The 27,204-nt window shown below is 42.3% G+C and overlaps 1 protein-coding gene across 3 annotated transcripts in view; it reads right to left on the bottom strand.

Annotated features, from left to right (window-relative positions):
- ERMP1 (endoplasmic reticulum metallopeptidase 1) overlaps positions 1–21,155 on the bottom strand; it is a gene marked incomplete at both ends in the record, with an annotated part of 45,450 nt that extends 24,295 nt beyond the window's left edge. For all 3 annotated transcript variants that reach the window (XM_080708839.1, XM_080708840.1, XM_080708841.1), the window contains 4 exons: positions 11,471–11,576; positions 12,343–12,470; positions 18,100–18,401; positions 20,860–21,155. In XM_080708839.1, coding sequence (XP_080564965.1) covers positions 11,471–11,576; positions 12,343–12,470; positions 18,100–18,401; positions 20,860–21,155 — 832 coding nt within the window. The remainder of the gene's footprint in view (positions 1–11,470; positions 11,577–12,342; positions 12,471–18,099; positions 18,402–20,859) is intronic.
- Positions 21,156–27,204: the final 6,049 nt, after the last annotated feature.

The following is a 27,204-nucleotide window of genomic DNA, read 5'->3' as shown; positions in this document are numbered from 1 at the left end:
TCTCACTAAGTTGCGGAGGGCTTCACTAAGTAGCTGAGGCTGACCTTGAATCTGCAATCCTCCTGTTTCAGCCTTCCAAGTACTGGGATTACAAGTATACGCCACCATACCAAGCTTTTGTATAACTTTTAGAATAAGAAATAACCACCATACCAAGCTTTTGTATAACTTTTAGAATAAGAAATAACCATCATACCAAGCTTTTGTATAACTTTTAGAATAAGAACCCATTACAAAAATAAAATCATTTTAAATTATAAAACAACAGCACTATAATAAGTTTAAGTACGAAGTCAAGCACACATGCTTAGGCCTGCAGTCCCAGCTATGCAAGAGGCTGAAGCAGGAGGATTATAAGTTCAAGGTCAGCCTCAGCAACTTAGACCCTTCCTCATTAAAAAATTTTTAAAAAAGGAAAAAATGACTGGGAATACAGGTTATTGATAGAGCATTCCTAGGTTCAATCCTTAGTACCACAAAAAAATAAAAAGGTTAAGTATGAAAATGGAAAAATCATGTATGTCTATCATCCTACTATAACTACTATCAATTTTATATCTTCAATTTTCTTACCTATTATATATTGAAAAGCCCCTGGGTTCCACCCCTAGTACCACAAAAAAAAAAAAAAAAAAAAAAATACTGACTAGATCATAAAGTTCCTTACTACTGCTATAATTTTTTTTTTTTTTCTGGTACTAGGGATAGAACTCAGGGGCACGCTACCTCTGAGCTACACTCCCAGCCCTATTTTTTTATTATTTATTTTGCAACAGGGTCTCACTGAAATGCAAACAGCCTCACTAAATAGTAGCTGAGGCTGTCCTCCAACCACGATACTCCCATCTCAGCCTCCCAAATGCTGGTATTACAAGCATGCGCCACCATGCCCGGCTACTGCTTATAATTTATCATAATAATTTTGCATTCGCATCTTCATGCCTAAGCATCTCTTTTTGAAACTAGGAGTGTTTTCTTTAGGATCATAGGATAAATTGGATTATTATTCCAAATTATTCATTCTTCTCTTTCCAAAAAAAAGAATTACTCATCCCTACTCTTGCAGAAAAGAACCTGTAATGCCTCCCTGTGAAATCAATACGTACTCACTCCTACACTATTAACTACAGGCTTAGCCACATGACTTGCTCTGGCCAATGAACTATGAGCAGGAATGACAGGATCCTCACTTAATTTATATTTTAGAAGCCATTCCATACCTCTAACTTCAGCCATAAAGTCAATACATCCCTGATGGGAGTTTCTCCTTCAGCTTGGATCTCAGGACAAATAAGACTTAAGGAACACAATAGTCATAGAATATGACTACAGTTATTCAATCACAAAAATGTGACATGGGCAAGAAAGAAGCCTTTGCACCTGATGTGGAGGCCCATGCCTGTAATACCAGTACTTGGGAGGTTGAGACAGGAAGATTGCAGGTTTAAGACCAGCCTCAGCAACTTAGAGAAACTCTCAGCAACTTAGCAAGACCCTGTTTCAAAATAAAAAATAAAATAAAATAGGGCTGGGAGTGAACTCAGAGGTGGAATTCCCCAGGATGTAATACCCAGTACCACAAAGAGAGAGAGAGAGAGAGAGAGAGAGAGAGAGAGAGAGAGAAAGAGAAAGAAGAAGAAGAAGAAGAAGGAGGAGGAGGAGGAGGAGGAGGAGGAGGAAGGGGGAGAGGGAAGAGAAAGAAAGAGAGAAAGAAAGAAAGAAAGAAAGAAAGAAAGAAAGAAAGAAAGAAAGAAAGAAAAAGAAAAGCTTCGCTGTTGTAAACCACTGAGATTTTGGTTTGTTATAGCCAAAAGTAGCAATACACTGTAAAATAAGTATTTCAGAGAATCTATGACTACTGTTTGCATAACTTTATCAAGTTTATTGACGGTTGAACTCAGGGGTGTTCTAACACTGAGCTACATCCTAGTTCGTTTTATTTCATTTGTTTTGTGGAACTGGGAGTCAAAACCAGGGGCATTCAACCTATGAACTACACCCCCAGTTTATTTCTTTGTTTTGAAACAGGGTCTCACTAGGTTGCTGAATCTCACTACATTGCTGAAGCTGTCCTCAAACCTTCAATCCTCCTGTCTCAGCCTCCCAAGTACTGAAATTATAGGAATGATGCCTAGCAATTTCTTATTTTGAAATAGGGTATAAGTTAGAACAAATGGGCTTCTAACTTGTAATCCTCCTCTCTCGCATACCAAGTACTGCAATTGCAGGCATGCGCAAGTTTGTACAATGAACTATATTATTCAGCAGTGGAAAAAAATAAACTACACTTCTAAGCAAAACATAAATGAATCTTACAAACGGAATACTGACTAAAAAAAAAAAAGCCAAATCACAAAAGGAAGTATAATATATGATTCCATTCATATAGTTTCAATACAGGCAAAATTAAATCAAGATGTGTTGGGAACAAAATATGCTAGTGTAATGGTAACATTTTGGGGTGAGAATGAGTGAGAAGGGCCACAAAGGAGGCTCCTACAGTACCAGTCATATTCTTTGTCTTGATCTGGATGGGGATAACATGATACACTGGATTTATAAAACTTCACTAAGCTCAACAGAGAGCCATGAACTTTTCTTACATTATAATAAAAGATGAAATAATGATACCTAAAGATAATTTTTTTTTTCTTTTGGAGGTACTGGGGTTCCTGGAAGCCCTTCTACCTCCGGGCTACACTCCCAGACACCTGTTTTTTTTATATTTTTATTTGGAAATGGTCTCTTAAGCCAGCGCAGCTGACTTCGAACCTGCACAATCCTCCTGTCTTCACCTCCTGAGCGCGGAGATTACAAGCGTGCGCCACCACACCCGGCTGCCTAAAGATAATATTTAAGGTTTATTTTATGCACTGTACTATAAAATATTGCTTGGAAAAAAAAAAAACGATACAACAGCTGGGTGTGGTGGCGCACGCTTGTAATCCCGGCGCTTGGGAGGCTGAGACAGGAGGATCGCACCGGTTCGAAGCCAGCCTCAGCTGCTTAGTGAGGCTCTCAGCAACTTAGTGAGACCCTGTTTCCAAATAAAATATAAAATATGTCTGGGAGTATAGCCCAGAGGTAGAAAGCCTTTGGGTTCCACCCCCAGTACTACCAAAAAAAAAAAAAAAAAAAAAAAACCCATACAACGTGTTAACAAGAAAGGGATTTACCATTTAAAGACTCACTACCTGGACCTTACCCTTATAGATCCCACACGATGTAAGAGTGCTTCCGCCCTACTCAAGCCTCTCATGATGACCCACTGAAGTCTAGTAGTTGTGGACAAGTCAACTTTTGCTATAAAAAGAGAGGCTGGGAAGACTAGGCTGGGGAGACAGAGCAGCTCCTTAAATAATCCCCACTATACAAACAAAAGGGAGCCCCATAAAAGAGGATTTACAGAACTAAAGATACTATTCTGTGGTTATTGGTAAGAGATAGGTTCAAGTAGTGTCCCAATTTTACAAATGAGAAACTATAGCTGGAACACTTATGTGACTTATCCAAAGTTCCATGCTTAGAGTGTGCTACAGCTAAGGCTGGAAGGTTTAAGCTTATACCATTTAATTAGAGCTTGTGCTTCTAGTCACTTCCTATTTTACTCAGCTTTTTCAGTCACTGTGACCACAATACCTAACATGAACAACTAGAGCATAGGTTTAGACTCACAGTTTTAGAGGTTCAGTCCAGTCTGCTGGCTCCAAGGCAGAAACCACATTGGCAAGGTGTATAGCAGAGAAAAGGACCTCTCAGTCGTGGTGACCAGAAACAGAGAGAAGGAGACCAAGGACAGTCTCGAAGGCCACACCCCCAAAGACCCAATCTCCTCCAGCCACACCTCACCTCCCAACCTTGCTGCACAGGAGACATGCCTTCAACACTTCAATGTCAAACGCGAACTATAACACTCCCCTATCCATTTCCCCCAGAAAGCTATTATTTTAGTTATTGTGCATAGAAAGGTGACAGGCACATAAAAAAACATTTTCAACTTGCATTCTTTCTCCAACCATCATCTAAATGCTATGATGCTCCCAGGTTTTGTGTGTGCTAACTTCTTACAGAGTGAGCCCCAGCTCTCTTCATGCAAAGGTACAGGCATGGGAGTTGCTCAAGGTATAGGCGTGGGAGTTGCTGAAGGGAGGCAGAAGTCAGCACAGAATGAAGAGCCAAAGCTCCCTCGACGTCAAGTGAAGGCAGATCTACACCACCATCCTCACTGCTCTACTTCCTTCTACACTTCCTTAGTGGCACTGACTCCCCAAAAAAACCATAACCAAGGAAGAACTAAGGTTAGGAGATGAAGAAAGAGTAGCAAATATTATCAATAAAACAAAATAAGATAAGGACTGAATACTGACAAATGAATTTGCCAATGTGACCTTTACAAGAGCAGTTTTGATGGAACAGGGACAGTAAAGCTGACAGAACTGTTGTAGGAACAGAAGCAAAGACATTGGAGACTATAACTATATGCCATTCTTCTGAGGAATTTTGTAGCATAGGTTAGAAAAATAAGGTGACAGTTGGGTTTGGTAGAAAATGTGTTATTTAAGAATTTGTTTTTGCAAAAAAAATTAATGATTGAAGACCCAAAAAAATTAAGACAAAAAAATTTAAGTTACCATCTCTATAACCAGTCTTCTATTTATGGACCTTGTAGTTATTTTCAACTTTTCACTCTTACAGAAAAGCCAAACCAGGCACAGCGGAGCATACCTGTAACCTTAGTTACTTAGAAGGCTGAGGAAGGAGGACTTTGAGTTCCAGGTGAGCCTGGGCAACCAAGCAAGAACTTATCTAAAAAAATAAAAATAAGAATGTCAAGATGACTACATAATACTTGGTTGGCTCTATGTGTCCATGTCAACTATTTCTACAGGATAAATTCCCAGAAGTAGATGTGCTAAACTGAAAGGTCTGCACATTTTAAAAAGTATAAGCTGGGCATGGCGGCACATGCTTATAATCCCTGTACTTAGGAGGCTGAGACAGGAAGATCACAGGTTTGAAGCCAGCCTCACCAACTCAGTGAGGCTCACACTAGCTTAGCAAGACCCTGTTTCCAAACCGGGCATGGTGGTGCACACTTGTAATCCCAGTATCTGGGAGAATAAGACAGGAGGATTGCAGGTTCGCGGCCAGCCTCAACCACTTAGTGAGGCCCTCTGCAACTTAGTGAGACCCTGTTTCAAAATAAAGAAGCCAAGAGTGGTGGCACACACTTGTAATCCCTGCGCTTGGGAGGCTGAGACAGGAGGATCGCACAGGTTCAAAGCCAGCCACAGCTACTTAGGCTCTCAGCAACTTAGTGAGACCCGTTTCCAAAAATATAAAATAGATCTGGGAGTATAGCCCAGAGGTAGAAAAGCCCCTGGGTTCCACCCCTAGTACCACAAAATGAAAGGAAGGAAGGAAGGAAGAAAAGGGCTGGGGGTACAGCTTGGAGGTAGAATGTCCCTGGGTTCAATCCCCCAGTACTACCAAAAAAAAAAAAAAAAAAAAAAGACCCTGTCTCCAAATAAAAAATACAATAGGATGAGGGGTACAGCTTAGAGGTAGAATGTCTCTGGGTTCAATCCTCAGCACCACAAAAAAAAAAAAAAAAAGTAAAAAGTAATACATGCTTCCAGAATGTATCAATCTACATTTCTACCATGCCTATTTCTGCCAGGCGTGGTGGTGCATGCTTGTAATCCCTGCACTTGGGAGGTGGAGACAGGAGGATCGCGCAGGTTCAAAGTCAGCTGCGCTGGCTTAAGAGACCCTGTTTCCAAAAATAAAAAAGTATAAAGTCGGTCTGGGAGTGTAGCCCATAGGTAGAAGGGCTTCCAGGAACCCCAATACCACCAAAAAAAAAAAAGAAACTGCCTATTTCTCCATACTCACCAGCTCTAGCCTCATAGTTTTGTTTTTGTTTTGTTTTGTTATCTAACATTTAAAAAATTATTTGTTATATAAATTTTTATTTCTTCTCAGATAAAACTTAATTACTTGGTTTGGCAGTTTCGTAAAAAATTAAAACATAAATTTACCATATGACCCAGGAATTCCATTCCTAGTTATCTATTCAAAAGAATGTTCACACAGACTTTCACATAAATGTTGATAGCATTATTCATAATAGCCTAAGAGTGGAAATACTCTAAATGCCCATTACCTGATGAATGGACAGGCAAATTTGTGATATATCCATACAATAGGTTATTAAGCCATTAATAAAATGAAGTACTGATATATACTTTAATATGGATAACCTCATATAAACTTTTTTTTTGCGGTACTGGGGATGATACCCAGGGACATTCTACCTTGAGATAGATACACCCCCAACCCTATTTTTTTATTATTATTATTCTTTATTTTAAAACAGGGTCTCAACGAGCTGCAAAGGGCCTAAGTAGCTGAGGCTGTCCATGAAGTGTAATCCTCCCACTCACCCTCCCAAATGCTGGGATTATAAGCATACAAGAAGCCCAGCTTTTTAAATTGTATGTATATTGTTGATAAAGCATAAGTCTACCTTCGCTTTAATATTAAAATAACATAAGCCAGATGCTATAGTGCATTCCTGTAATCCCAGTACTTGGGAGGCTAAAACATGAGGATTGTAGGTTCAAGGCCAGCACATGATAACAAAGGTGTTTTAAAATAACAAAATAGGACTTGAGTATGGCTTAGAGGTAGAGTTCCCCTATTTCAATCCCTATTTCCATATCTCAGCCTCCGAAATGCTGGGATTATAAATGTACACCACCACACTCAGCTTTTTAAATGTATATATATACTATTAATGAGGCATAAATCTACTTTATGATTTATTATTAAAGTAACATAAGCCATATGCTATAGTGCATGCCAGTGATCCCAGTACTTGGGAAGCTAAAACATGAGGATTGCAGGTTCAAGGCCAGCACACAGTAACAATGCAGGTTTAATCTTTATTTTGAAACAGGGTCTCTCTGTGTTGCAAAGGGCCTCACTAAGTAACTGAGGCTGACTTTGAACCTCTGTGATCCTCCTGTCTCAGCCTCCCAAATGCTGGGATTATAAGCGTGCACCACCACACCTGGGAAGCTGTTTTATTTATTTTATTTATTTATTTATTTTTGGTGGTACTGGGGTTCCTGGAAGCCCTTCTACCTCCGGGCTACACTCCCAGATACCTATTTTATACTTTTTTTATTTGGAAACAGGGTCTCATAAGCCAGCACAGCTGGCTTCGAACCTGCGCGGTCCTCCTTTCTCCGCCTCCCAAGCGCAGGGATTACAAGCGTGCGCCACCATGCCCAGCTATGGGAAGCTGTTTTAAAATAGCAAATAAACCAGGCGTGGTGGCACATGCTTGTAATCCTCACACTTGGGAGGCTGAGACAGGAGGATCACACAAGTTCGAAGCCAGACTCAGCTATTTAGTGAGGCTCTCAGCAACTTAGCAAGACCCTGTTTCCAAATAAAATATAAAAAAAAAAAAAAAAAAAGGTCTGGAGCTGGGCGTGGTGGCGCACGCTTGTAATCCCAGCATTCCGGAGGCTGAGACCAGAGGATTGCAGTTCGTGGACAGCCTCAGCTATCTAGTGAGGCCCTCTGCAACTCAGTGAGACCCGGTTTCAAAATAAAGAATAAAATATAGGGCAGGGGGTGTAGCTCAGAGGTCGAATGCCCCTGGGTTCCACCCCCAGACCTGCAAAAAAAAAAAAAAAAAAGGTCTGGGACTATAGCCTGGAGGTAGAAAGCCTCTGGGTTCCACCCCCAGTACCATCAAAAAATTATGTCTGAGAGTATAGCCCGGAGGTAGAAAAGCCCCTGGGTTCCACTCCCAGTACCACAAAAAATAAATAAATAAATAAATAAATAAAATAGGACTAGAGTGTGGCTTAGAGGTAGAGTTCCCCTGTTTCAATCCCCATTTCCATAAATAAATGCAAAAAGCTATTAGGATTTGAAGTAAAGTAGTAAGGATAATTCTAGCCTTAACTTCATAAAGCCATGGAGAGCTTAAACTGGATTTTTACAAGTCACCTCATCTCTACTCCAGACACAGCCTCCCCATCCCAACAGCAAATGCCCACCGTCTAACTGTGACACTGTTTATATCCTTCAAAATAATGCAATTATTTCTAAAATGTATATAGCTGTTGAATTTTTATTTAAACTTATATATGTCCAGTAAGGAATAAAGGCTTTTGACTAATCAGACCTAGCAAAAGCGAGTATTCAGTAAAGAAACTGACTTGGGCCTGGACCTGACTAACCCTAATCAAGTGTGTTTCACCTCTGCAAGCTATTCATATGTAAAATATACTAACATATATGCACAGAAAATTTTCTGGAAAGGCTATCCCATTAAACAGGGTTATAGCTAGGTCGTGGGAGTATGGGGACAGAGTGTTGTAATAGTAAATTAAAAGCTTGAGTTTAAAGGTAATTAGCATGACAGGTGTGGTGGCCCACACCTATAATCCTAACGCTTGGGAGGCTGAGACACAAAGATCAGAGGTTCAAAGCCAGCTCATCAGAAACTTAGTGAAACCCTGTTTAAAAATAAATTAGCACTGAGGGTATAGATCAGAGGCAGAATGCCCCTGGGTTCCTTCTATGCCCAATACCAAAGAAGGAAAGAAGAAAAGGAGGCAGGGAGAAAGGGAAGGAGGAAGGAAGGCAAGCAGGCACTTAGTATACAGTATACCTCTGACAGGGAAAATATAAAGACACACTGCTGCCCATGTGGAACCCTGAGATTTTCACAAGAGGAAAGACTGACTCAATGTCTTCTTTATTTAGTTAGGTTGTTTTGTTTTTTTTTTTTTGGTGTGTGTGTGTGTGTGTGTGTGTGTGTGTGTGTGTGTGTGTTGCTAGGTATTGAATCCAGGGGCAGTCCGCCTCCGAGCTATACTCCCAGCCCTATTTCTTATATTTTATGTTGAAATGGGGTCTCACTAGGTTAATGAGAGTCTCACTACTTGCTGAGGCTGCCCTCCAACCTATGATCCTCCTGTCTTAGCCTCCTAAGTACTGGAATTCCAGGTGTGTGCCACTATGCCCAGATGACACAGGCCCTTTTTATTAGTATTATTTTTATTTTGAAACAAGGTCTCACTAAGTTGCTAAAGGTTTCTCTAAGTTGCTAAGGCTAGCCTCAAACCTGTTGTCCTCCTGTCTCAGCCTCCCATGTCTTCTTTGCTTACAGAATTTTCAGCTGCTGCTTTTAAATTTGGTGGTTGTTGCCTATGTTCCTCCCATCCTGAGTGGCAAGCTAGAGGGGATGGATAAAAATGCTGCAGCTACTTACTCCTACAGGTATTAGAATTCAACTTCTCATTAGTCAAATGAAGAGTAAGAAAGGTTTGAGAGAGGAAAACAGGACCTTGCTTTTTCTGACCATTTGACCTGGAGATTCTCAAAGGTTTAGCTGATATGAAATGCCTATTAATTTTGAAGGGTAAAAATTCAAAGTAAGTTGGATGATGAATAATTAAATATGGTACTGTTTAGATCACAAAATACACTCAGCACTTAGCATAACTGAATTACCTAAAAAGCAAAACTATTTCTTTCAAGGGTGCTACAAACACATTCCCATACCACCTCACTCACTTTCCCTAGCCCATCTTACCCAACACATTACTCAGTATTAAAATGTCTGGCTAGCCAGGTGTGGTGGCACACCCTTGTAATCCTAGTACTTGGGAAATTGGGATAGGAGAATTGCAAGTTTGTAGCCAACCTCAGCAACTTAGTGAGACTGTGTTTCAAAATAAAAATATAAAGTTGGGGGTCATGGCCCACGCTTGTAATCCCAGCATTTGGGAGCCTGAAACAGGAGGATCGCAGTTCAGTTCGTAGACAGCCTCAGCTACTTAGGAGGCCCTCTGCAACTCAGTGAGACCCTTTTCCAAAATAAAGAATAAAAAATAGGGCAGAAGGTGTAGCTCAGAGGTCAAATGCCCCTGGGTTCCATCCCCAGACCTACAAAAAATAAAAATAAAAAATAAAAAAATATATAAAATAGGGCTGAGAGAAGCTCAGAGGTTGGATGTCCTGGGCTCAATCTACAGCACCAAAAATTAGCTAATTAATTAAAATAAAATAAAATGTCAGCCAGACATGGTGGCCCAGGCTTGTAATCGCAGTACTTAGAAGGCTGACACAGGAGGATCACTGGTTCATGGCCAGCCTCAGCAACTTGTGAGGCCCTCCTCAACTTAGTGAGACCCTGTTTCCAAATAAAAGATAATAAATAGGGCTGGGAATATAGCTCAAAGGCAGAATGCCCCTGGGTTCAATCCCCAGTACCACAAAATAAATACGTATACAAAATGTCTGGCAAATGCTCTATGTCTGCATAAAATGCATTGCCCAAACTTTTTTTTTTTTTTGCAGTACCAGGAGCATTCTACCTCTGAGCTATATCCCCAGCCCTATTTATTATCTTTTACTTTGAAACAGGGTCTCACTAAATTGCAGAAGACCTCATTAAGTAGCTGAGGCTGGCTACAAACCTGCAATTCTCCTGTCTCAGCCACCCAAGTACTAGGATTACAAGCGTGCACCACCATGCCCAGCTCATTACCCAAACTTTTAACAGAGCAGGGAAAGGGCATAGAACTTTCAACATCAGATATTAGTAAGCTCTGACTAAACAAACCTCTGAGATTGGAATTCAGTTAAAAAAAGATGACAATTAAGTTAATATTTATCAAGCCAGGCGTGGTGGCACACACATGTAATCCCAACATCTGGGAAGCTAAGACAGAGGTATTGTGGTTTGCAGACAGCCTCAGCTACTTAGTGAGGTCCTTTGTAACTCAGTGAGACCCTATTTCAAAATAAAGAATAAAAAATAGGGCTGGGGTATAGCTCAGAGGTAAAATGCCCCTGGTTCCATCCCCAGTACTACAACAAAAAAAAAAAAGAGTTGATATTTATCAATTTCTATCTTAACTCTCGGAACCTGAATTGCCTAGCTTCAAATCCTGCTCTGCCATTTATCAATTGTAAAAATGTAGAAAAGTTATGCTCTCTTGCCTTAGTCTCTTCATCTGCTGAGTGGGAAAATTAGGTCTTTACTCCTCATGTTGTTTTAAGGATGAAAAAACTTTGTACATACAATAATGTGAATAACATTTGGCATAAATGCTACTAATGTTTTGTTACCAATTTTTAACAAAGATAAGCTAAAACCACCTTATGCCTTAAAAAGAACACTCATAAAAGAGACTGTTCATTAAAGAAACTTAGACATATAGCTCAGTAGTAAAGCACTTGCCTAGCATATGCAAAGCCCTAGGTTCAATACCCCCAAACCATGCAAGGACCTAGATCCAATCCCCAAAACTGTAAAAACAAAACAACAACAACAACAACAAAATTGTTCATTAAAGGAATTACTTAAGTTCAAAACCTTTCTACTTTAATAAAAACCAGAACTAGAGTAAAATATACAGTGCAAAGCCTCAGATACCTGTTTGGAATACGAGTTCCTTCCCTCCTACGCCAGCTGCCTCCAGGTTAATAAATGCACGGACAGAGCTGGCCCAGGGGTGCTGCGTAATGAAACCATGACTAGCCTTAATGAGAAGGAAAGAAAACAAATACAGGTTAAACAATCTCAAAGTACTGGAATTTTTATTCTATTTTAAGGTCAGAATGGATATCCACATGAGGTAAAGAATATGAGAACAGAATAATTTCTCCGAGGCAATCTCTAAAAACCTCTTCATGTTCCTCTTTCTACACATAATGGTTGTGTGTGGCTTGCTGAGTTTCAGAACATCATCTATCAGAGAAGCAATGAAGCTGTGCAAAAAAATGCAAAGAGAATAGACATGGAGAAGAGACATCCTTAACATAGGCTCTTCATGCTGTGTGTCTACCTCCAAAACATCTCTGAAACTTCAGGGTCAAAGAAAACCAGAGGGGCGTAATTATATCCATCAAAGAGCCCTTTTAAGATTCAAACACTGAGCAAGGGATGGTGGCATATGCCTATAATCTAAGTACTTAGGAGCCTGAGACAGGAGAATCACAGGTTTGAGACCAGCCTCAACAATTTACTGAGGTCCCTCAGCAACTTAGCAAAACCCTGTTTCCAAATAAAAATAAAACAGGGCTGGGGTGTAGCCTGGAAGTAGAATACTTCTAGCTTGAACTCTAGCACCACACACACACACAAAAAAAAAAAAAAAAAAAAAAAAAAAATGCCAAGTTGACCTTTTCTAGGTTGAGTTTTTCAGATATTGAACATGTCTACATTTTTTACATACACTAAGTGTTGGCAATTACTATTAGTCTCATTATATTTCAAGCCTGGTATTTGAAACAATAAAGTCTCACTTGCAAGACATTTTCCTCAGCACCATTGAAAAGAAATACCACAGCATGCTGTAAGGCTTGTGAAGACGTTGACAAAACACGGAAGACTTCCAGCATCACTGAACAGCTAACTGCATCATCACTGGCACCTTCAAATAGAAATAAAAATTTAAAAACTGGTTTCTCAGATTTTATAGCCTTTCCATTATCAACCATTATGACTAGAAATGGAATTTTCCCCTCAGAGAAGTAAGCAAGCTAATAGCTGCATGACCAGAAGCAACCTATCCTGAATGTCCCTGCCATCAGCAGGTGACAGTCACACCCACCAGTGATTAGCCCCATAAGGACCTTTGTTCTGACTTAAGAGTCAGTGCCTAGGACCATTCCTGGCTGACAGGAAACACAGAATGTCTGCTCAACAAGTCAACCAGATGAGACCTAAAGTCAAACTGAAAACTGGCATTTTCAGCAACCCAAGGCTATTTGTGTCATTCTTCATCCTTACTCCATATCCTCTCTAATATTCTTCACTTCTGGTACTCAGGCTTTCCTTCACTGTCTCCCACTAACACCCACTCCCTTTGTCCTTGTCTTCCTGCCAGAATCATAAAAACTACAGGTCACTCCACAATTACAAAGCATGAGGTCAGTGTGGATGGTGTTTTTTTAAGGTTCTCCCTAGGGGATCGTGTGATGGAAAAGTACAAAGTGGATACTTCTCTAGTAAGACACAGGAGACTATTGATCTAGACTCTATCCCCAGTCCCAGCACTGAAAAAGTAGACTTAGTCAACTCTCCTAATTTCCCAATTCAGAAACTTCCTATGTTAATTACAAGAGATTAAAAAGAGGACTCTAGTACTTTGACTTTTAAAGCACTGGAGGCAGTTAAAAGAACTGACTGGTTATTTGATGCTACTCTGCAATTACAGGTTTGATTTTATAGTTTAGGTAACTCATGGTATTATGAGCGTGTCAAAAAGATTCCTAACCAGGCATGGTGGCACATGTATGATTCCAGCACTTGGGAGGCTGAGACAGGAGGATCGCAGTTCACAGACAGCCTCAGCTAGTACTTAGTGAAGCCCTTTGTAACTCAGTGAGACCCTGTTTTGTTGTTGTTGTTGTTGTTGTTATTGTTGTTGTTGTTTTGTGTGTGGTACTGGGGTTCCTGGAAGCCCTTCTACCTCTGGGCTACACTCCCAGACCTATATTTTTTTATATTTTTGAAAGAGAGTCTCTTACGCCAGCGCGGCTGGCTTCGAACCTGCCCGATCCTCCTGTCTCCGCCTCCCAAGCGTGGGGATTACAAGTGTGCGCCACCACGCCCAGCAGTGAGACCCTATTTTAAAAGAAAGAATAAAAAATAGGGTTGAGTGTATAGCTCAGAGGTAGAATGCCCCTGAGTTCCATCCCTAGTACCAAAAAAAAAAAGATTCCCTATCTTTCAACAGTATAGAATGAAGCACAGAGGAACCAATATAGCTGAGATCTGCTTTAAAACAATCAAGAAATGGGAGGGTGGACACAGAAATAAGATTGAACTGTTGAAGCTAGGAATAGGTATGTTTGGGGCTTATTAAGTATTCTCTCTTTTTATAATTTCAAATTTTCTATAGTAAAAAGAATAAAGAGTATTCAAGATAAATAAGCACTATCATAACCTAGGCAATAGCATTTCTGGGTTCATGCACTGGGAGACAGGGTACTACAGAGTTTAGTGGTGATTTCTGAGCAAGAAATACTCAAAAGTAAATTTTAGCTATTTTGCTTTACTATGTCCTGTCTACCAGGCAGGCCAATGACATCCACCTCACAGTTTGTTGCCAGGATTATACAAAATAACACCTAGTGCCTAGCACTTGGGTAGCATTCAGTATTAAGTTTTTCCTTCTCCTCCCTGCAAACTTGAGAAAGACCCTATAGCCAGCTAAAATAAAAATGCTGTTTGGGCTTTGTTAAATTTCAGGCTCCTTTCCAACTGAAGAAGAAACAATACTAACAATTGTTTTGGTAGTAATTACTGAGTATTTTGGTCAGAATGAATCAACATAAATAACAGTTACCAAATTACTATCAAGCCGGGAATATATGTTTGTTACCAGTAAAAAGTGCCACCTCTAGCTGGATGGAATGGCGCAAGCCTGTAATCAGGAGGCTGAAGAAAGAGAATCTCAAGTTTGAGGTCGGCCTAGGTAACTTAGCAAAACTGCCTCAAAACAAAAACATAAAGGCTAAAGATGTAGAATAGAGGGAGAACATCCCTGGGTTCAATTCCTACTACCACCTAAAATAGGGGGGAAAGTGCCATCTTCCAAAAATCAAGCTAAGCTTTAAAAGAAAAAGCAAATGATAATTTCTTTATTCAAAGTAAAAAAAAAAAAAAAGGGAAAATGAAAGGTATCTTTATGAGGTTAGCAAGTTAAATTGCCCATTTATCTTCCCTTATATTGGTATCTTAGAAGGAAATTAGAAAAGCCAAATACATTTAAGAGAACGAAGAGATTTTGTTTTGTTGTTTTTGTGGCACTAGAGACTGAATCCAGGAGCATTCTACCTCCGAGCTACACTGCCAGCCTTATTTTATTTTTACTTTGAAACAGGGTCTCACTAGGTTAATGAGAGTCTCACAATTTACTGAGGGTCCTCAACCTGCAATCCTCCTGCCCAGCTAAGAAGTTTTAGAGAATAATATCTAAAAGGGATGGGTGGTTAGCCAATATCCCTTTACATTTAGAACTAACTCTGAACTTGAAGCCACTCCCAAAATAACTCAGTCTCTTCTACCAGTGACCCAGAACCATGAAGATAATTAAGGCCTTTCTGTGGGTAACATAACTCCTAATTGGTATCATTTCCTGAGTTTCAGACACACTGCTAAGAACTTTAAAAATAATACTTTTGGGGCTTGGGATGTAGCTCAGTAGTAGAGCACTTGCCTAGCATGTATAAGGCCCTGGGTTCAATCCCAGCACTACAAAAAATAGAAATTAAAAACCCTCATGCTTCATGAACCCTCATGTTCATCCATTAAGAATTTAGGTAACAATGTACTTGGTAAATTTGGAAAATACTTCTAATCTATTTATTAAATTTATTATTAAATTTATTATTAAATCTATTTATTTATTTATTTATTTTTGCAGTACTGGGGATTGAACGCAGGGGCATTCTACCTCTGAGCTCCACCCCCCAGGTTTATTATTCTTTTTTTCTTTTTTTGCGGGTCTGGGGATGGAACCCCGGGGGGCATTTGACCTCTGAGATACACCCCCTACCCTATTTTTTATTATTTTGAAACAGGGTCTCACTGAGTTGCAGAGGGCCTCACTAAGTAGCTGAGGCTGTCCACGAACTGCGATCTTCTGGTCTCAGCTTCCCAAATGCTGGGATTACAAGCGTGCACCACCACGCCCAGGGTGTGTGTGTGTGTGTGTGTGTGTGTGTGTGTGTGTGTGTGTGTGTGTGAGAGAGAGAGAGAGAATGGGGAATGAACCCAGGGGCATTCTACCTCCAAGCTACACCCCCAGCCCAATTTTATTCTTTTATTTTGAAAGAGGGTCTCAGTAAACTGCCAAAGGCCTCACTAGCCTCGAACCTGTGATCCTCCTGTCTCAGCCTCCCAAGTACCTGGATTACAAGAATGCACCACCACACCTGGCTTTTGAAAATACTATCTGTAACAACTTATTATTGACATAAATTTTCTTGAAATTGTTGGTATGGATTTTTTTTTTTTTTTTGAAACAAGGTGTCTCGCTGATTTGTGAAGTGCCTTGTAAAGTAGCTAAGGCTGTCTGTGAACCGCAACCCTCTGGTCTCTACCTCCCAAATGCTGGGATTACAAGTGTACGCCACCATGCCCAGTGTTATGAATATTCTTATAAAATTTTAGGTAAAAATAAATACTTCTGCATTTTAGGTTAAAATGCTATCTTTTACTTAGTGTACACACAGGCAATTTGGAATATTTGGCACTATGTTTGTTAAGATTAATGGAATATGCTGCCCGAAAATAATGCCTCTTTAGCATAAGGGTTATTTTGAGCTGTAAGGAATTGAAAGGTAGATACAATAAAAGCTCTCTGCCCCCTTCCTTTTAATCTAAAAAGCAGAATATACATTTATTAAGCTAGTCCATCTCCCTGCTCCCCCAGGAAGGACAATGGTAGATCCACAAAGACAACTCTGGACTCTTACCAACCTAGAGAGCACCAGGGGAATCTTGACTATCTAGCCTTTATCTTCTATGTATTTGCCTTCCCACAATTTGCCACCCTTAGAGACTCAAGTCTGTTTCCTTTCTCTTGTTACTTCTCCATAAAAAGGCACTGTTCTTTGCTGGAAGTGCTACATAAGCTAGAGTTCTAAGCCACCTCTTTGAGATGCACTCATTTGCCCTGAGTATTCCCCATGCATATATGAGGTATACGTGGTAATAAAGTTCTGCTTTTCTCTTTTTATTCTGTCTTTTCAGACTGGGGATGTAGCTCTATAACAGAGTATCTGCCTAGCATGCATGAAGCCCTGGGTTTAAGCCCAATGACTGCCAAAAAAAAAAAAATCTGTCCTTTTGTAATTACAGTAGTTCATCCCACCTAAGAACTATGAAAGTTAGAAGTAAATTTAAAATTTTATATTTCCTTTCTTTACATTGTTTCTGATACTTGTGTTAACATATTTGTTATACAATGTCCTTAAGCAACCATGTTATTTATTTGCCCATTCCCAGAATTTAAGCATAATAGTGGTGTACTTGTTTTATTACTGCTTTAAAATGGATATAAGAGAACACTAGTTTCCCCAGAATACAAAAGGCACTCCTGCCCTTATAAAACAAATGTGTGCATACTGATTTCTGAAAATGCAGTGTACAGCCTAAATGATACCAATATAAATGCTCTTTTGTGTGTGTGGTTCTAGAGGGATTAAATCAGGGGCATTCTGCCTCCAGGCTACACCCCCAGCCCCATTTTAGTTTTTATTTTGAAACAGGGTCTCACTAAGTTTTTGAGGGCCTCACTAAATTGCTAGGGCTTGTCTCAAACCTACAATCCTCCTGTTTCAGCCTCTCAAGTACTGGGAATACAGGTGTGTGCCACCATACCTGGCTATAAATGCTGTTTCCTATTCTTACCTACCTACTTTGCCCACTTCATTTAAAGCATTTTTTTCGAGGAATCTTATTTTTCATTTAGTGGATTCTCATTCATTGGACAAATATGTATTATATCAGGCACTGTCCTAAATATCAAGTATTCTATGTTGCCAAGGATGTTAAATTAATTAGGTACTCTAACAATAATGGCACACTCCCAGTGAACCAAAATTCTCTTACAGGTCAACAGAAACTTCTAGAAGTGATGTCCTCCAAATTATGCATCTCTTAAAGGCAGGGGCTGTCCTTTACCCAGTATCCCCAAACCTACTAAAATACCTAACTAAATAAGCAATGGAAGTAGTAGAACTTGACTCCAAGACACTAAGATACAGACCTTCTGGTAACAATGCTAAGGCAGCATCGGTCTACGTAAAGTACTTTAGGTACTGTCACTGGACTGCCGGCATTCATGTTAAAGATAATAATAACAATAAAGCACTGAGGAGAAAACTGAATGGTAAGATCCTAAACTGATATTACTCTGTCTTCTATCATAATGAAAAAATGCTTGCCTATGACAATGGTCCCCAAAACCAACCAAGCAGATTGGAGTTATATTAATATACTTACTGAGCTGTGATGACTTAAAATTTTGACAACAAAGAGGTACATACCTGGTGAATTTGCCACTGAATCAAAATGACAGTTAGCCAGGACAGCATGCTGGGCTCCACCTCTGGGTTCCAGCTTCACCACAACATTGGTGATGTTGTCATAGTAGCTTGTAAAACCTCCTAAGAAGTCAATGCTAAAGGAGCCTGTGGGCCGCTGTACATCTACTGAAATCTTGTGAAGCCTGTTGCTTTGAACTTCAATCAGTTTAATTTGTTCCAAAAGGTAGTTCACCGTCAAAATTTCATTTTCTGAACTTCCCGTAGTCCTGGGGCCAATGGATGTTATATGTTCAAGATAATCCCTGGAAATGACCAAGAATGAGAATGACAAATGTTTGTAGGCTTTAAAATAACACTTGGCACAGAGCAACTTTTCTACTACATGCCCCTTACTCCCTCTGAAAGCTTAGTTCTTTCACTTCTCATATTAAAAAACATTGTCTTGTGCCGGGCATTGGTGGCACATGACTATAATCCCAGTACTTGGGAGGCTAAGACAGGAGGATCACAAATTTGCAGCACAAATTGCAGCCAGTCTCAGCAACTTAGCAAGACCTCAAAAAATTTAGTGAGACCAGTTTCAAAATAAAATAGGGCTAGTGGTGTAGCTCAGAGATAGATGCCCCTGGATTACATTCCCACCACCACAAAAAAGAAGGAAGGATGGGAGAGAGGGAGGAAGGAAAGTTGGTTGGTTGCCCTTTATTATTTCACACACCCTGAGAAAATCACTCATTTTTCATTCCTGCAATACTTGGGATTGAACCCAGGACCTTGCACATACTAAGCAAAACACTCAACCACTAAGCTATATCCCCAGCTTTAGAGAAAATCACTTGTAAAATTCTATCGTTTTATTTTTCCTCCCAGGAGTTAATGTCTTCAAAATTTTCTCCACTCATCCAGCTCCCAAATTATCCCAATCCCCATATCAAATCAGCATAGAGACTAAAGATTATATTTAAAATGTGTAGCTGGGAATGGTGGCATGCATGTGTGATCCTAGTACTTGGCAGGCTGAGGCAGGAGGATCACAGGTTTGAAACCAGCCTCGGTAACTGTGCAAAGCTCTTAGCAACCTATCAAGATCCTGTTCCAAATTAAAAAATAAAATAGGGCTGGGGTTGTAGCTTAGAGATAGAATGCCTGAGTTCAATTCCAGTACTATAAGAAAAAAAAAAAAAAAAGTGTGACAGCTGAAGGCTAGACAGGTCAGAATAGAACTTCACAGTGCCACACTCCTGCAAGTTATTGATTCTGGGTTTCTGATTCTAAGTGGCAGAAAACAATGAGCAAAGTCAAGTCAAGAGGTTAAAAAAGCCGAGTGTGGTGGCGCACGCTTGTAGTCCCAGCATTTGGGAGGCTGAGACAGGAGGATCATGGTTTGAGGACAGCCTCAGGTACTTAGTGAGGCCTTTTGCAACTCAGTGAGACCCTGTTTCAAAATAAAGAATAAAAGGACTGGGGGTGTAGCTCGGAGGTAGAATGCCCCTGGGCTCCATCCTCAGGAAAGCCAAAAAAAAAAAAAAAAAAGAGGTTAAATAAGCAAAGAAAAACTTTCTTGGTGGAACAAGGAATTGAACCCAGAGGCATTCTATCTCCAAGCTACAACCCTATTTTTTATTCTTTATTTTGAAACAGGATCTCACTAAGTTGTGGAGGGCCTCTGTAGTGCGAGGCTGGCCAAGAACTTGAGATCCTCCTGTCTTGGCCTCCCAAGTACTGGAATTACAAGCATGTGCCACCATGCCCGGCTAAAGAAAAACTTGATGGCAAGGAATGGCCTTAGCTCGCCTACTATGGACAGAGGACCTAATAACTTCAATTCAGGCCAAAACCAACTCTACCCCTAAGTTCAAAAATAAATAAATAGTCTTTTCACTGCATTCTGGGGGGGGGGGGGCTCCACACAGTCCTAATGAAAATAAGCTTTCAGCACTTTGCAATCACAGAAAAAATTTTAAATACAATGACTGTTAAAAACTTTGTTACAAGCCCAGCAGGGTGGCACAGGCTTATAATCCCAGTACTTGAGAGACTGAGACAGGATTTGGGTTCCCAGCCAGCCTCAGCTTCTTAATGGGGCCCTCCACAACTTAGTGAGACCCTGTTTCAAAATAAAGAATAAAAATAGGGCTGGGGGTGTAGCTCGGAAGTAGAATGCCCCTGGGTTCCATCCCCAACACCAAAAAGAAAAAGAAAAAAAATTGTTATAACGTCTTAGACTTAATCATCTTTCCTAGCCTTATCTCTAAAGGTCTTTACCCCCCCAAAAAAAAGGTTTGTTTTTTTTGTTGTTGTTGTTGCCAAACCTTACAGTTACTAACTAAAGCGGGGGTGCGTTAATGACATGAAAACTTCTCAAATTGCAAAACTGCGCTCAGTGGCGGATGCCAAAGCTTTAAGATAGGAGGACTAGCCTGTCGTGGTGGTGCACACTTGTAATCCCCGCGCGTGGGAGGCGGAGACAGGAGGATCGCGCAGGTTCGAAGCCAGCCTCAGCTACTTAGTGAGGCTCTCGGCAACTTGGTGAGACCCTGTTTCCAAATAAAATAGAAAACAGGTCTGGGAACGTAGAGTAGTCCCTGGGTTCCATCCCCAGAACCGCAAAAAAAAAAAAAAAGAAAGAAAGAAAGAAAGACACAGGACTAAAGCTCAGAAACTTGGAAGCCTTTTCCAGCAGACCCTGCCACCCATCCCCTCCGCCTCTGGCGCGGTCGGGCGCAGGTCCTTCCCCGTCCCCGCGCCCTCCGTCCGTACCTGGCTCCGCGCGCGTCGAAGTCGGCCGCGCCGCCGCCCGCGCCGCGCAGCACCAGGCGCCGCAGCGACAGCTGCACGAGCGCGCGCAGCAGCAGCAGGTAGAGCGCGAGCGCCAGCACCGCGCGCGCCTCCGCCAGCCCGCGCCCCGCGCCCGCCGCGCCGCCCCGCCGCGCCCGCGCCTGCGGCGGCGCCCAGCCCGCCCGCCCCGCCGGCGCCGGCGCCGCCGCCGCCCCGTCCCCGCGCCCCGCTCCCGCGCGGTGCCGCCTCACGGCCGCCGACTCCCAGCCCCGCTCCATGGCCACGCGCCGCCGCCGCCGGCCCAACCGCCCAGCCCGGACGGCCCCGCCGCCGCCGCCGCCGCCGCCGCAGCGCCTCCTAGTGAGCGGACGGAAACTGCAGAGGGCCAAACTTGTGCCGATTGGCCGCTGCGCCGCCGGCCGGCTGGGGCCGAGCTCCCGCGGGCGCGCTCGGCGGGGCGGCTCGACCTTCTGCCCGGCCCCGTGCAGCAGAGGCTTCTAAATGGAAAAACACCCATCGAGCTGGAAACGTGCACCCCCAAACGACGGAAAAATGAGAGATGGATTTCTTTTTTGGGGGGTGGAGGGGGATACTGAGGATGAGACCCAGGGCCATTCTACCTCCCAAGGACACCCCCAGACCTGTATTTTTTATTCTTTATTTTGAAACAGGGTCTCCCTGAGTTGCAAAAGGCCTCACTAAGTAGCTGAGGCTGTCCATGAACCGTGATCCTTCTGTCTCAGCCTCCCAAATGGTGGGATTTGGGAGGGTGAGATAGGACAAGCGTGTGCCACCCTGCCCGGCTTTTTTTGTTTGTTTTGTTTGCAGGCCCAGCTTTTTAAGAATGCACACACGTGGCTCTTACTAGGCACCAGGGTTTCCTGTAAGGACCATTAAAACAGCCTCTGGGAAAAATGGACCCCGGCTCTTAACATGAGAGCTGGAGCTATGCAGAGGAGGCCCAAACTATGGCTTGCACGTGAATGATCGTCACGACCCCTTGAGCACTTTAAAATAATAGCTGTTATTTAGTGAATACAGTCTACGAACCAATCACTGTGCAGAGTGCTTTAATCGTGGCTCTTTTAATTCTTGTACGAGTCGTGAGAAGGAAATATTTTATTTCTACTTAATAGATGGAAAACTTAAGGTAGCAGAGGATAAACTGAAATCCAATTTCTTGGGCTCACAAAAGAGCATTCTTTTCCACTACTAAACACAGCATCCTGGAAATGAAGTTTCAGAAAAGCTACTCCTCCTTTAGTGTCAGCCTAGGTCGTAGGTTGATTTTGCTATGGATCTCAGCGATCCGCTTTCTTCCTTACGGGCAGGTGCAATGGGCCTCTCAACTTCAAACATGGAGTTGCTGCCGCACCCATGGGCCTTGGCCTAGAGACCAACTGGGAAAGTACGCTGCAGGATTTTGACTTAGCGCGCATGTCAGACTTCATACAAAGCCCAAAGATCCACTCGGCCTACCCCTCAGGCTCCTCTGCCCCAGGACACTTCTTACTCCCAGCTCTCCAGCCACACTGGCCTTTTCACAAAGACTTGCTGCTCACTATCTTTCTTTCCTCCATAAGGTCTTCATGCATGCTGTGTGGACTATTTGAAATGTTTTTCCCTCCCCTCCTTGCCTCCTTAACTCCTACTCAGTCCCTCAAATCTCAGTGTAAGTGGTGCGTCCTCAAACAAGAATCTCCTAAGGAAAATGAGCCTGTTTCCCATTTGCACAGGTATGCTGGTGTCTCCTCCGTGAGGGCAGAAATCATGCCCGCTTCGCTCACCATGTTATCCCCTTCTCGTACCACAAAGCATGGCCTGTAGTGTACAATCAACAGGTATTTCTTGAGTGAATGAATAAATGAAAACACAATTTTATGGCAGCAACATAATTTTAGTTCCTATACAATCCTATCTAGTCTTACAAACTCCAGAGACCAAAGACCATTTCTCATCTATTCACTGCCACATTCTGTGCCTAGCCCATGGTCATCATTCGAGATATATTTATTGAATGAGAGAATCAACTATATTTGTGTGTGTGTGTGGTACTGGGGTTCCTGGAAGCCCTTCTACCTCCGGGCTACACTCCCAGACCTATTTTTACATTTTTATTTGGAAACAGGGTCTCCTAAGCCAGCGCACGACTGGCTTTGAACCTGCGCGATCCTCCTGTCTCCGCCTCCCAAGCGCGGGGATTACAAGCGTGGGGATTACAAGCGTGCGCCACCACGCCCGGCTCAACTATATATTATATTGTATAAAAACCAGCTGGTTGGTTGGTTGGTTGGTTGGTTGGTTGGTTGGATTTTTTTTCTTTTTTTTTTTTTTTTTGGAACTGGAAATCGAACCCAGGGGCATTCTACCTCTAAGCCATAACCCCAGTTCTATTTTTAAAAGGGGCGGGGGGGGGGGGGGGGGGGGTCTCACAAAATTGCGGAGAGTCTTTTACTACGTTTCTGAGACTGGCCTCAAACCTGTAATCCTCCTGTTTTAGCCTTCCAAGAACTGAGATTACAGGCATATGCCTCCACAACTGAACAGAACCAGCTGTTTTTGCTTTTTATTTCCCCCATACCTTAGACTTTGAACAATCTCAAAACTAAGTTTGTGGCCATGAGAGTACAACGCATGTTTGTGCCATTGCTTGCTGGGCTGGCTGGATATCAGAAAACCTAGGGACAAAATAGCTTTCAGGAGTTTGGGTATGGGGTAAATTACTTGTGCTCTCTCTTTCTGAATGGATACTGTATGTTAAACATCTCCTATTTTATCCGATAGGAGGCAGAGTGGCATAGCAGGGGAAGAAAAAAAAAAAAGCCTGGCTGTTAGACTCAGGAAGAAGATCTGAACTTCTGGATCTGGTGCCTTCAATACACATGGCATTATTTAAGTTACAATTTCACTGAGTCCTACTGTCATATTGGCTAATATGTGTGAATGGTCCTCATAACTGACTCTTATTAAAAAGCTATTTCTTTCTATTAAAAGGTGTTTTCCTTATACAATTTTTTACAGATTAGAGTAAAAGTCACTTTCCTATCATAACAGTCACAGAGCCCTAAATAGTGAAAATTAAACTATAGTTAGTTCTTGAAAGGCAGTGTGTCTCTTGATGTATATAAACCATGGATTCACATTTAAATTATTTTTTATGGTACTGGGGATTGAACTCAGAGGCATTCTGCCTTTGAGCTACACTCCCAGCCCAATTTTTTATTTCTTATTTGGAAACATGTTCTCACTAGGTTGATGAGTCTCACTACTTGCTGAGGTTGTTCTCAAACCTGCAATCCTCCTGTCTCAGCCTCCCAAGTACTCGGATTAAAACCATGCACGACCATGTCTGACATGTTTAAAAAAATTTTTTTTTAGTACTTGGGATGGAATACAGGGGCATTGTACCTCGGAGATACACCCCCCTAATCCTATATTTTAGTCTTTTTTTATTTTTGAAACAGGGTCTTACTGATTTGCAAAGGGCATTGCTAAGTAGCTGAGGCTGTCTGTGAACCGCCATCCTCCGGTCTCAGCCTTCCGAATGCTAGGATTACAAGCATGCACCACCACCCCGGCTATGTTTAAATATTTTTAAGTTACCAGTTGTTGTTATCTACTCTGTCAGATACTGTTCACGGTGGGAAACAACAAACCAATGCCTCTGCCTTCACAGAGGGTAAATTCTCCTGTGGGGGGGGGGTACTGGGGACTGAGTCCAGGGGACATTCTGCCTCCAAGATATACCCCAGTCCTATTTTATTTTTATTTTGAAACAGGATCTCACTAGGTTAATGAGAGAGTCTCACTACTTGCTGAGACTGTCCTTGAGCCTGCGATCCTCCTGTCTCAGCCTCCCAAGTACTGGATTATAAGCACCTCTGTGAAGGCAGAAACATTGGCTTGTTCTTTGTTTCCCACCTTGAGCAGAGACTCCTGGCTACAGAGGTTAAGTTCTAATGAGAAAATAAATGTGTGTCTGTATATGAATAAAATGAGTTAAGCTATGAAGAAAAAAAAAAAGGCAGGAAATTGAAAGTGACCGTGGTTGCTGTTTTATTGGAGTGGTGAGGGAAGCCTCTCCACTGCACGACTCTTGAGGTGACCTGTATGAAGTGAGGAGCAGGGCACAGAGCCTGGGGACAGAATGGTCTAGGCAGAGGAAAATGAGCTAAAGCAACACAGAATAAGACCTGTGGCTAAAACACTAAGCCGGGAAGCAGCAGTAGAGGTGGGGTCAGAGGAGCAGGCAGAGGCCAGTGCAGGGAGGGCCTCCTGCCCCCAGCCAGGACCATGGGGTGGTTTGGCACAGTGAAAGGTGGTGCTCAGAGTAATGTTGCAGATGACTAGTCAGAGTCTGCACCCCAGGCAGAGGATTACCATGACCACACCCAGATCAAACAGGCTAATGCACTTGAGTTGAGAATGTCTGGGCTTTGAAGTATCGGAGGCCACTTTCATCTGTAGTTTCATTTGCGTGGGAAGATGACCACAATAAAGGGACGTGCACGCTCCAGTCCCCAAACTGGCAAGGATGAGATGGATGTGCTGTCTTTGCCCCCATCTGTGAGCTGCTGGTTACTGAGGTCCTGTCTACTCATCTGGTGCATCAGACAAATGTTCTTCTTGTGTGTGTCCCTTCATGGCAAATTGAGAGCTGGACTGACTGGCAGGCACAGAGGTGCCCTGTGCCCTTCTCTCTCACCACCTGTATGGTATTGTGCTGGCATTGGAAAGTTACTCTGGTAATTATTCCCAAAATGTAAAACGCAGTCAGAGCCTGGATGCTTCGCAGGTGCTCAGGCAGGAGAGGCAGCAGCTGTCACACTGCAGAGCTCCCCTCTCTCTCTACCCTTTGTTCTAATGACTAACTTATAGGAAGAATGTAAAGGTAATTAAGGCCTTTAGCCTTAAAAGCCCTAAAGACAACTGAAGCTTTTAGCCTAAAAAATATGTAGAGGCCATCAGTGCCTCTGTTCCCCCCCTCCTTTTTGACCTGGCCTGGATCTAGGAAAGGTAAATGCCCTGTGTTGCTTCAAAGCACCCATAGTTGATGAGCAACCAATACTGACCAATACAACAGAGGTGGAAACAAAGTAGATTATTGACCCCTGTACTTGGTGCACTGTCCAGAGGCAAAGAGGCACTGCCTGGCAAAAAAATAATTTACTAGCCCATTCCTTAGAAGTGCTGATAAGAACATACGAATACAAAATCCATTTAAAGGTAAGAGATTGCGGGGGGGTGGCTTTACTTTCTGGCTCTCCAGTGTGCCCCAGGAACGCTGCTTTTCTTCTCTTCTCTTTCTATTTCCTATTGATTTCTTAATAAAGACTGTTGAAGCTGCACCAAGCTGCCTATTAGTTTGTTTTTTATTTTTGTTTTTTTTTGGGGGGGTTTTGTTTGTTTGTTTTTGGTGGTACTGGAGATGGAACCCAGAGGCCTTCTACCTCTGGGGTATACTCCCAGACCTACTTTTTTATATTTTATTTGGAAAGAGGGTCTTGCTAAGTTGCTGAGAGCCTCACTAAGTAGTTGAGGCTGGCTTTGAACCTGCATGATCCTCCTGTCTCAGCCTCCCAAGTGCGGGAATTATAAGTGTGCCTGGCTGCCTATTAGTTTTTTTTGTTTGTTTCTTTTTAATATATTTTTATTGGTGCATTGTAATCAAACATCTCAATGGAATATAAGACTTGTGAGAGTATGCAAGCACACATCATCCAATTAGCCTTTATCCAATCCCCATCCCATTCCCTCCCCCTCCCTCGATCCCATGCTTCATTTAGTAATTAACTTTGATATATTTAAGTACATCATGTGCTTTAAAGAGATTCCATCACCCGCCATCCCATCCCCTCTGATAGGTCACCTTAATTGCTCCTCCATAGGGCTTTTTCTTCAACTAGATCTCCTCCTATTACCCATTTCTTCCTAGTTTTTGCATATTAGGAAAAGCATTTGATTTTTTATTTTCTGTGATATTTCTCTGTGTATGCCACATTACAGGTTCCAACCCCACTCTTGAAATCCCTGGCACCGGCCTGGCCACCCTGCAGACTCTGATCCTAGCCTCCGAGGCCCCAGCACCAGCTTTGCCATAAGGCAGGTTCCTATCCCAGCCTCGCTGGCTCCAGCAATGGCCTCACCACATGGCAGGCTCTGATCCCAGCTTCAGAGGCCCCAGCACTGGCCTTGCCTCATGGCAGACTCCAATCCTGGCCTCACTGTCCCCAGTACCAGCCTTACCCCTTGGCAGGCTATCATCCTGGCCTCGGAGGCCCCAGCACCAGCCTTGCCTCATGGCAGGCTCTGATCCCAGCCTCACTG

The sequence above is a fragment of the Muscardinus avellanarius genome (genome assembly GCF_963383645.1).
Source record: "Muscardinus avellanarius genome assembly, chromosome: 13".
NCBI classification, from domain to species: Eukaryota; Metazoa; Chordata; class Mammalia; order Rodentia; family Gliridae; genus Muscardinus; species Muscardinus avellanarius.
The sequence above is the reverse complement of the archived record's forward strand: the minus strand, read 5'-3'. Positions and strand labels throughout refer to the sequence as shown.